The following is an 11,554-nucleotide window of genomic DNA, read 5'->3' as shown; positions in this document are numbered from 1 at the left end:
GGAACGCGGCAGTGCCCGGAGCTGCTGGGTGTTAGAGAGGCGGGGGAGTGACCGGGCCGTAGCGAATGGGGCCGGGCCGGGGCTGCTGCGGCCCTGGGGCAGGCCCGGCAGGGGGGGCGGCCCGGCCCCCGCCCTCGGCGGCGTCCCACGGCCTCAGCGCCCCTGGAGTGCCCTTCGGGGCGGCACGGCAGGTGGAGCCTGGGCGGGAGGGCGTGCTCGCAGCATTTCATGAAATCCTGGAACACGGAGAGGGCTTGCCCAGGGATGTGGGGGAGTCCTCGTCCGTGGAGGTATTCAAAGAACGACGGGACGTGGCACTCAGTGCTCTGGTCTGCCTGACGAGGTGGTGTTCGGTTATAGGTTGGACTCGATGATGTCAGAGGTCTTTTCCAACCCGAATGATTCTGTGATGCTGTGCTGCAGTAGCCACAAACAATGGGGAGAAACGGGGACCGCGGTCCGGGCTGTCGGGCTCGCCTCAGCAGGGAGGGCTGCGCTGAACACCTTTGCCTCGGCTCCACGGAGCCACGGCTGGGCCGGTCCGATCGGCGCTCGGGCGGTTCGCAGCGAGCAGCGGGGTGGCCGTGACCGTCCCGTTACGGCGGCCGGGCCCTTCCCCGCCCCGGCCCCTCCCGCCCCTCCGCCGCCGCCGCCCTGTAACGCGGCCGCCGCTGGGGGGCGCCGCTCGCGCGGGGCTGGCCGGTAGGGGGCGCCGCTCGCGCCGCCGGTCCGTGCAGCATGGCGGCGGCGGCGGCGGGGGCTGAGCAGACACAGCCGGAGCCGGCCGCCGGCGCCGCGCCCGAGGAGTCGTCGGACAGCGAGCCGGAGCAGGAGCCCGGCTCCCTGCAGAAGCTCATCCGCAAAGTCTCGACGTCCGGGCAGATCCGCCAGAAGGTGCGTGCGGCGGGAGGGGGCCGCGGGCAGGGCCTCGGGCTGCTGGCGGCGCTGCGGCCGGCGCTGCCTCCGCGTTGCGCTCGGTGCTGCCGCCCCTCCCTCCCGCCCGGCACGGTCCGCGCCGCTGCCAGCCCGGGCCGCCGCTTTGGGAGTTGCCAGAGACCCCCGAAGCTTTCTCCGGCGGCCTGTCACCGAGCCCGTCCCTCAGAGAGCTGCCGGCGATCCCCCACACATCCTGCTCCTCTCCCCTCACCACAACCCCTCAGGGATCTGCCGGTGACCACCTCACATCCGCCAAAGCGCCCCTCAGGACTCGGCCATTTCCCCCTTTGCCCCTGTTGGGAAAATCTTTAATTGTAACAAATAGTGTTTATGTTAGTTTTATTTACCCCGTCGTTTTCGGTGACAGCCGAACCACCCCTCAGTGTCCTGCTGGCCATCTCCAATCCACACAGCAGAGACCCCCTGACAACACCCCCAACAGCTTTCCAGGCACTTGTGAACCCCAAAATGCCCCTCAGGGATCCCCATAATGAACTGTTTCTCAGGTGCTCGTTAACAGCTGCCCCCTAAATGCCCTTCAGCATCTGCCAGCGCCCCACAAACTGCCCTCAGGGGCTGCTGGAGTTGCCCCGACCACCCGGCAGGTGCCATCCCCAAACTGCCTCTCTGAACCTCTCCAGTTCCCCTCCCCAGTAGCCCAGCTCAGGCCACCTTCTTCCCAGTGCCAAGGTTCAGACCTTCCAGGGAGCTTTACCCAGCTCAGTGATCAGTGTACCCAGGCTCAGTAGAACCCTGTCTTACTTCTTTCCTTCCTTACCTTCTTTCCCTGTAATATTTTCTTGGAATCATGGAGGTCAGATTTGGGCTCCTACTCCCTAGTGCTGCCCCATTTACCTGGTATTTGAGTCCTTAAGGGCATCCTCACTCCATGAAGCTGCATCTTCTCTTTTCTCCCCGTGTCACCATTGCCACGGGCTCCTTCCTCACCTCCCCATACCTTCCCTGAGAACCTCTGCACATCCCAGCCATAGATCCCTGTCACATTGTTCCGTATCACCTTCCAACACCTCCCTCCTCTGTCGTCCTGTTGTACTTGGCACAAGTCACTGTCTCATCATCAGAGCTCTGCTTTGGAAGGTGCAGCCCTTGTTATTTCCTGCAGTCCTTGTGTGTGCCTCCCTCAGCATCTTCTCATCCTTTTTGTGCATCCTAATTTTCCCCATCTTGCATTGTGCTGTTTTACCTTTCTGTAGCGATATAGCAGTATTTGACTTTCTGTCTGGCCAAGCAGTGATCTTACAGTTGGTTAGTCTTTGTTCCCAGCTTTGTCTGTCCTGCTTTGTCTTCCTGGTAAGGTAACAGTCCTTTCCACCCAGATTCCCTTGGCCCAGTCATATTTTACCCCTCTGTGGTGCATCCTGGAACAATAACACCGTTTTTTAGGGGCAGTAACAACATTCTGCAACTACAACCACAGCTGTAGTTCCTCTGTATTGTTACTGTAAGAGAAGATGTGAAGGTTTCCTTCAACCTTAGACTGGGAACCACCCATAGGGAGTTTCCTTTTTCTGTACTATTTTTATTATAGCAGCATGATTTTTCTTTGTAGCCATTAAGCTCCTGTGTAACTCTTGGACTGTTATGTCATGTATTTCTGCTTAGAAATACCAGGTTAGTTACTCTGCCATCACCTGCCTTGTGCTCACCTTGTCTCTGCAGCATGGACAAGCATGGTGCAGCTTTGGGGATGCAGAAGCTCGCTCAGCACTGGTGCTGCAGCTCAGTGTTGCTTCTCTTGTACTTGTATCAAAGGAGAGCAAGTGTCTCTGCATGGTGCAGTGTCTGAAGCATTGCTCAAAGGGCTCTTCTTCATGCTGGCTGGTTTGCCCTGCTTTCAGACACAGGATCTGCCATCATTCTGCTGCGCATCATTGTTTGACTGCATTGGTTGCAGCTGTGAAACCCCTGTGACAAAGTGCAGTCCTTATGTGAGGACCATGATGGGGCTGCTTCCTCCATCTGTGAGGTGCTGCTGGCACTGCCACTGGCTTTGTGGGCTGAGGCACTGTGGGGCTGGGCTGTGAGATGGTTCTTTTGACCACATGAGGAGACCCTGGAGCCCTCTAAATCTGCTGATGTTCTGTGTCAAGCAGATTTCAACTGTGCTGTAGCACCAGGTGACTTAAGCTAGTCTGTTATTCTGCTGTGAAAAAAAATAAGCCTTTTGCGATATTTTCCTGCACCTGGAGTGCTGAATGTTAAGAATTTGTCTTGCTGGAGATTGGATGAACCTTGGGATTTATTAACACCACTTTTGGAAGGGGTCTCTTGGAAAGGGAGGAAGGATGCCTCCATGGTGGTGTTGAGAGCAGGGATACAAAGACTTTTCCAGTGCTAGAGTGGGAACTCTTGCTTATAGCACGATGTTAGAGATGCTAAGGTGAAAGGTGCATTGGGTTGTATTTTTGTTTGAATATAGCAGAACATGTCCTCCTGTCCCTACTTAATAGTTTTCCCTGTTTTACATCACTTCCCGTGTCAGCATGGCTGGAAAAAGATGAAACCAGCCACTTGTATATGCGAACATAAGCGTATTACGAACAAGGATTATAAACAGATACTGTCTACAGCTAGTAAGCCTTCTGTGTGTTAACCTGCAGAAAACCTTTGACTAAATAGTGTCATATTTTCCAACTAAGCCCAGGTATTATGGTATTCCGGATTGATTTGTTCTATTGCTTGTTGTTGTCGTTTTGGTTTGTCATCGTCTTTTCTGCATGCTGCTGCATGTATACTCTTTCCTTGCCCTCAGGGCAAGGAGCAAAGACAACTCTGTGGGTAATCATAGTTTTGATGAGACTTTGAGGAGCTCACTTCCTTTGTAAAGGCAGACCTAATTCTGAGTTTGTCTGTTGAATGATAGAGTGCAGACTGCTGCAAGCTGTAGAAGCTGTTGGACAGGTCCGTCAGTGACAGTAAGAGATGCAGGCAGACTTTTACTGTGGCCTGAGGATATAAATCTCTTCTGATCACATCTTTTGCTGCAGTTAGCTTAAGACCATGCCTGTAAGTACAGCTAAATCACCATGGAAGCTTACGGTTATCACAGCTTGAGCACGAAGTCTGCTGTGGCCATGGAATTCCTCAGAATTTTCTTGTTTGTCACAGCTGCAAGCACTTGGAAGGTACTTTTTCCTTCCTCTGGTCCTGCCATTTGTTTTCCTAAGAAATGCTGTAAATTAAAGCTGCTTGCTTGCTTGCAAGACCATAAAACTTCAGTGAACTTGTCTCAGAGCCCAGAGATTGTCCAACCATGTTTGACTGAAGTAGCTTGGTGTGTAGTAGTGGGCAAGCGGAATTGTTTGGATGTTTAAGGACTGAGGTGTTGATGTGCAGGGTCTAAAGGCAAATCACAGGTAATATCTCTTTAGCTAAAAAACCAGTCTCTTGTGGGGGAAGGAGAAGTGGAAGGCTCAGTGTTTGGAAAATGAAGTACTGTGTTCTAATGTACTTACTTGCTTTTAGCTAGAAAGAATTTTTGAGGCAGAGAAGAAGGTATAAAGGAAGCATGTTTAACAGTCTTTTACTGATTATTATTATGGGGAAAGAAGAAAGCCTCACATGATCAGGTATAGCAGGTAGTGTGAGTGCTCTTGTCTCAGCTGGCCAAGAAGCAGAGGCTGCACTGTGTGCTTGATCAGCCATTTCGAGACCTGACAGACTTGCACCAGCATCAAGCTTCAGAGGAGCTTTTAGCTCCTCTCTGGTCTCAGGCTGGTGTTGGTGCAGCTGCAGAAACTGTTGGTCAGCTAAGATTAAGTATTTTTGAATGGATAGGAATTAGGAAAGAGATGAAATGACCTAAGAGAAGGAAGACGGGTGTGAGGAGAGGCAACAACAGGACTTTGCTCCCACCTCCTAAGCAGTGCTGAGACCTCAGCTGGCCAGCCGAAGTGGTAATGTCATCTTGTTTTCACTCGGCATGGACTGAGGCACAGGAATATCCAAAGTGGTCCTGTGAGCTGAGGGTGTGAAACCAAGGAGTGCAGCGCCTTTTATAAGCTCTGACAATGAAGTGTGCTTCTTCCTTTGAACTTGACCTTTCATTTCCAGCATCACATTACAACCCTCAGAAAGCAGGAGGTTGGATGAACAGGCCATCTTCCCATTTCATTCATCAGTTCTGTGGAATTTCCAGCCTGCCAACTTTGGTGTGTTGAGCTCTCAGTTTGTTTACCAGACAGGATTTCAGCAGCGTCCTTGGGTGGCATCAGGAGAACTTCTTGTTTAGACTAGTTCCGTCTAAGTTCTGTTTACTTTCACAAGCAATTTCTCTGTAATATTTTCATTTTTATAAGCATTTATCATTGCCTTGAACTTTTAAACACAAGTTTGCAATATTTATTTCACCAGGGTTGCAAACAGAGTGAGCTTCTTTCCAAACTTTCTGGGATACTGGAAGCTGTCTAGCTCCAGTAGCAGGCTCATTTCTGAAATTTCATATTCTGAAAAGCAGTACAAATGAACTAGTGTTGAGCTTTATGCTGCAGTGGACAGGCTGTTCAGTATCTGAACTTGCACATTTCCCTTCTCTGTGCTGTGTACCAGGTATAGGTGATGCCTTTTGCACTATGGGAAGTTGTGATTTTCTTTCTGACGAATAGCCTTGAGGTCTTGGAGCCCCCTTGCAGCATAAAGGCAGAAAAACAGGGGGAAGCAAAACGTTTCTCCTGGTTTTTGTGCAGGTTTCCAGAGCATACTATGCTGAGTCCTCAGAGACATGGTGGGCAGCATGGGCAACTGAAGAAAGCTAATTTTGTTTCTTCTTGTATTGCCTGTTAGATAAAATGTCCATTTTATAGGTAAAGAAGTGTTATTTTTATTTCTGTAGTGCAAATGTTTTAAGATTTCCTGAGATGAGAGTGAGGAAAATGAGAAGTTTATTAGTTTGAAATACAAGTATTGAAAGAAGTGTTATGATAAGAAGCAAAGCATTTCAGTAAAGCAACATTGTAAAAGAAATAAGCAAGATATGAGGAAGGAATTTTCAGGAATTCATGACTTAATTCATGTTCTGTCTGTGGCATCTTCCACTAAAACATATTAAAATGTCTTTCTGGTTTTGTTTTGCTGCTTTCTAACAGGTTATCTGAAAGAGGACATTTTAGGAGCTTCATGTTATGAATTGTGGTGGCTTATGCTTTAATCCAGGTAGAAACTGGGAACTCTTCACCTAAAAAGAGAGAGAACTTTTGCAAAAGAGAAGTTTTCATGATTGAACTGAAACTGAACATCTTGAGCATAGGTTTAAGGACGTGAATTTTCTTGGATTAACAGCATGAGCATACTAGTTTCTTCTCTGAGCACTAAGGAAAAAGGTAGGATTTTAGGCCGTATGAATGTTTCTGTCTTAATCTACATTCTGTTTCATGTGCGCTTCAGACTCATCTGTTCTGACAATTTGGAAAGCCTCCCAGCACTGTTTCCACTTGTGCCTTGCTGCTGGAGAGTTTTGGATGCTGTATGAAAGCAACAGCTGTTACTTCCTTGTTAAAAAAACCCCAAAAAACAACAAGCCCAAACTAAAAAAACCCTACTGCACAACGAAACAAAGCACAAAACCACGCGCACTTGTAGCGTTTCTCATTCCTTCTAACTATAGATCAGGTTCCAGGAACTAAAGAGCTAACATTAAACTTTTTTGCATGTGTTGAGAGCATGGATTTACTTAGACCACATCGCTAAAAAGTTTCCAGGCTACTAATTCTTCTCTCTAATAAAATTAGAGACAAATGAATGTTTTGGTCTGATTGCTTGGTTTTTAAAAATAAAACTTAAGTCAAATATTTGGTGTATTTTCCCTAAAACCTCTAGTTATGGAAAAATTACTGAGTTTTTACTTTGGAGGAGTACAGGATCATAAATGAAAACTGTGAAATGTCTATCGCCAAATTACCTGATTAGAAAACCCAGTATACCACGTAAGACACTGTATAACTCTACCTTCTTTAACTACAAATCCAGTCTGATTCTTTCTGAAATAGCAGCTATACCTGCATATGTAAGAGAAAGCACAAGTAAAACAGAGAGGGTTTGTTCCCTGTTCCTGGAAAGCTTGAGATTTACCCTAGATGTAGGGACAGTGTCATTGGAAATTTCGCAGCACACTACTGTCCCAAGTGAATAAGTGTTCCTCTTGGAACACATTTTTTTCAAGATCTCATATGCACCAACCATTATTTAAAGGCTATTTTATTAACTCTCCACTGAAACAGTTTGTTCCCTGCTTTTTCTTCACTAAGTGGTTATTGCTTCTTGTTTCACTAAGAATTTATGTGTCTCTTGAAGAAAGAAGGTGCTTCTGTTTGGTACTGCAGCCCTGTGGGATAGTTATCCAGGGGTAGCTGAGCTTTAGGCAGAATAGCTGAGGCAGCAGCACTGTTCCACAGCAGCTGCCATGGTTTGTGCTCCCTTCTCACACATTTTATATAAAACACTCCAGAAAGCAATGCGCTTCTCGTGCATGCCCTGTTCAGTAGTGCTGCACCTCTGCAGCAGCAGTGCAGTGCTTCCACAGGCTATGGAGCTTGCAGTCTGCAGGCCCTGGACCACACCTGGACATGAGAGTGCTTACATAGAGGAGAAGGAGGTCTAAAGCTGGCTGCTCTTGTCCAGAGAGGAGAAGGTTGGCTTGATGGCTACGTTACCACTTCTGAGTTAGGTGATTGATTATACAGGATCGCTTCATTTGGTTTTAGAGGAAATCTCTTTGTTTCCTCATCGTCTCATTGCTAAGTTGAAAAGTTTTACATCTGATCACTGTTCTGATGTTGTGGTTTGGCTTTTTTCAGAAAGGAAATGCCCTCTTGATCGCATAATGCTTGCATCGAGCAAATTGCACTTGAGTCTTGCAAGCTTTAGTAAATTTAGCCATGTAATTTTCTAGTGAGGAGAGGTTGATACCACCTGCAGTTTCCTACAGGGGAAATGTAGATACATACTTCCTATATCAAATGCATAAAATCACCCAGGGCATCCCCAGACCTGGGAGCTGAGGCAGGTGGTGCAAGCTCCAGGTAATGTCATACCCTGTGGGACAGCCGCCTTCAGTGGTCTTTGAATGACAGAAATGTGTCTGATAAAACAGGGAGGGCGAGCTGCCTGCTCTTGGAACTGCTCTCGGCTGAGGCAGGGCAGAGCACTGTCTAGAGTGCGTAGATCTATCATTGAGGTTTTATTAAAAATTAGTATTCTGGGAACTTGAGCCAGCCCCTTCTGTTCAGCTGAAAGTTAACAAAATGGTGTTCCCAGGGCTGTGCTCATCTTCCTTGTTGTTGCTGGTGCTGATCAAGAAGTCTTGGCATGGTCAAAGGTATTTGTAGAACATTAAAAGAGGGAAAGTGGAAAAACAAATTAAAACTTTGCAGTATCCTTTAAAAACTACGTTAAATAGATGAGGAAAAAAAAACTTTAAAGCATAGGTTGTTTAATACATAAATATGGAAAATCTGATTACGACAGTTGTTGCAGAGGAGATAAAAATAAATTTTAAGATACCTGAGTATTAATTAAATGGCCAAAGGCCAAAAGCTGCTTTCTGCTCTCAACCTATTTGAATACCAGTTGGAGTAAAAGGATGAGGATTTGGCTCTGCATCTGCCAGTCCCCACCAAACAAGGCTCCTTGCAGAATTCAGTAGCAGAGGTGATGGGAATCCAGACACAGTGGGAGGAAGCTGTCTTCTTTCAGTCTCCTCAACACAAGGGCAAAGGATTCAATTTTCTTCCTCAAGGTATAACTTTTGCTTTCCCATGTCCTGAAGTTCTCATACCAGTACTTTCTGCTGACTTTTCCTTCCTGCTTGGCCAAGGTCTCCATGACGTTCAGTGGTGTGGGAAGGATGGGGTGTATGAGTGTGAGGGTGAGATCCACAGCTGTATTCTGCATGTGCTTTCCCTTACATTTGCTCTTCTGTGCTTGCACTGGTCACACTCCCCAGCCTGGTACTTTCATGTCAAATGGCCCTGACAGCCCACTGTGGTGAGTGCCTGGCTCCTTCTGCCTGCTGGTGAAGTGGATGGGGGGGCTTAGACACGTGTTTTTTGGTAGTAACTTGTTTCTCTGAACGAATAAGAGTGTGACTTAAGCTGTGGTGGTGCAGGCTGCAGCGTTAGAGGGTTCTGGGTACAAGCTGTGATTCCAAATGAGGTTCTATCGCTGCACCTCAGCAGCAGAGGCACGGGCTTCTGAGTTCAGACGGAATTCTGTGGTGCTGGTGCATAGCTTGTGACGGGTGTGTCTCAGACCTGAAGGTTTTATAGTAGGTAGCATGCTTTGACATTTTTTGTGTATGGGAAAAATGCCCAAGGAAGGGATGTAGTCATGTATGTGTAATTTTCGATGGTAGAAAAAATAACAGTCAAACTTTTCATGTTTGTCCTTAAATGTATAAAGCTCATGTTTAATTAGTACCCTTTAAAATTTTATTCCATTCCAGAATTTTCAGGTAGCTGTTAAACTGTTGCCTTTTTGGCTTTAGTTACCTCTGTGCATGGGTTTGAGCCCTTATCATCCAGCTTTGCTATAGTTTGACTGGAGCTTTATACTCAGTTTCCCTCTTGTGATAAATGTGTTTGGGAAGGATGCTGGGAGCCTATGGAAAGCATCCTGAGGCTTAAGCAGTTAGTGTGCCAGGAGTTGTCCAGCTCCTAACTCATCCTGAATCCGTGTACTGGTGTGTTTTTCATTCTCCCTTCTAAGTAGCTGACCAGAGTATTCATCTGTTTTAAGTACTTTGCTTGGAGCTCTCTGACAGAGCTCATTTTACTAAGGAGCTGTGCGTTGATATGCTGTATGTTGTATTTCCTTCCCCATATACATTCTTGTGTTCTTTCAAATTGTTTTTCATTTGTTAATTTGTTCACTTTAGGTCTGTGACTGTACATCTCTTTTAGGAGAGTTGTTCATAATAGTAGCAGCTGAACCTGGTATTGAAAGAAGCTGGTTCAAAGACCTGTTCTTTGTTTATTGGCTGCAGCCTTAACTAATGAAGAATGAAGTGTTTGACCATTTATCTGTGCCAAGGCAAATTAAAGCCTTTTCAGTATTTATTTGCGACAAACTCCTGTTTTTTCCTGCGGATCTGGAGAATGAGCTTGCATTTCCTGTTTCAGTGATATCTCAGCTACTCCATGGATAGGCTGCTGTCTCGGGAGTTGCAGGGAGGCTGTAGGAGAGCTCGCCGTGCTCGCCCCAGTCTCTCACTGGGTGTGCCGAGTCCAGCTCATTCAGCAGGGCTGGAGGTTACAAAAGAGGAGAATTGGGAGGATGATTGTTAGGAGAGTTTTCGCAGGCTTTCCCGTGTGCTTGTACAAAGGTCTGTGCTGTAACCCCCTTCATTAGCTGTAGTGCTCGGCTTCTGTTGTTGGGCCTCTGACTCACTGCCCCAGCTTCTATTTTGACATTTGATTCCAGCTCTGATTTTCTTTTCTTTTTCTCCTCTTCAGGAGTCCTTTTTTTGCTGTGAATTCTCATAATGTCTTGCTCTTTTGATACAAGTGAAAGAAATCTTAATGCCATTTTCACTTTTTCAAGAGCAAAGTGCATTTACTGTAGAATTCCAAAACAGGGCTACACAGCCGGTAATTACCTTGTGCTCCCCTATAGATCTGTATAGCTCTCTCTGTGTCCCATAGTTAGAATTGCTTTACTGATCAGATTTCACCTCTCCAAACTTCCTGGCGTTCATTTCCAGGGTGTGACCACTGTCTGGTGGAAGGATGTTGCTCTCAGATTAGCTTGTTAACCCCCTTGTTTTGACCTTTCATGTCTTGTTCTGTGGGGTTGGTTAGATTTATTCCTATAGTTTCTTTGTTGGATTTACTGTGTTTTATTTGATTTCTAAATATTAATTAGTTTCATGTTTATGACCACAGAGAGCTTTTATGACACCAGCTACTAAAGCTGTTTTACCCACAACAAGGTACAGGACTCTAGCACGGCAAGGCTGGCTGGCCGTGTTTAAGCGCCTGCAGACCTACTCCTATCCTTTTTTCCATGGCTTACCCAAAATCAGTGACTAGATGAGGTTGTTTGGTCCCTGGGGATCAGCTGCCTGTAAAATTCCCTAGTAAGCATCTATAAAGACAGCCCAGTTCCCCATATGCTTTTGCATTTTGTTTTTTCCTCTCTGCATTTGGTGCTTTGTGTAGTCAATTATTCGTTGTTTGGCATCAGTGTTTTATGGTACATACAAATAAAAACAGTGTGTGTCCTAAAGCTTTTAGATTTTGAAGACACATGGAAAACAGAAATCCAGATGCTGAGAGCTTCGGGTTTGGGATTCTTTAGTTGCTATTTAGATAGCTTTGAATCATTTTGCTGTTACCTTGTATATAGTTCTTTTTCCTCATTGGAAAGAAGTGTCAGCGGAGCATAATTCTTGTTTTAGATACTCTGCACTGAGTAATTGCCCCTGAAAATATGTTATGATCTCAGCAGTGAAATAAGTTGCATTGTTCTTCCTCTGTCTCTATCAAACATGGTTTTGAGCCTCTCTGTGCCAAGGGACACTTGCCAGCCTGACAGCAGGACACGCTTGATAGTCACCCTCAGTCTGGCTAATAGGGCTTGTTTTCCAGATGAGGAGATTAGTTTT

At 46.5% G+C, this 11,554-nt stretch overlaps 1 protein-coding gene across 6 annotated transcripts in view; it reads left to right on the top strand.

Moving 5' to 3' along the window:
• Positions 1-736: 736 nt before the first annotated feature.
• The window catches only part of DGKD (diacylglycerol kinase delta), a 57,989-nt gene continuing 47,171 nt past the window's right edge, over positions 737-11,554 (top strand). For 3 of the 6 annotated variants that reach the window (XR_007205614.1, XR_007205613.1, XM_048313788.1), the window contains exon 1: positions 738-894. Coding sequence is in view for 2 of the 6 variants with exons in the window: in XM_048313788.1 (XP_048169745.1) it covers positions 739-894 (156 nt within the window). In the remaining 4 variants the exon portion in view is untranslated. Of the gene's footprint in view, positions 895-2,506; positions 2,569-8,750; positions 8,938-11,554 lie in introns of those variants that run through there. The other 3 variants (XM_048313790.1, XM_048313789.1, XM_048313791.1) reach the window with 3 other exon arrangements.

The sequence above is a fragment of the Corvus hawaiiensis genome, chromosome 10 (assembly GCF_020740725.1).
Source record: "Corvus hawaiiensis isolate bCorHaw1 chromosome 10, bCorHaw1.pri.cur, whole genome shotgun sequence".
NCBI lineage: Eukaryota > Metazoa > Chordata > Aves > Passeriformes > Corvidae > Corvus > Corvus hawaiiensis.
This window is presented reverse-complemented; position numbering and strand designations above follow the sequence as displayed.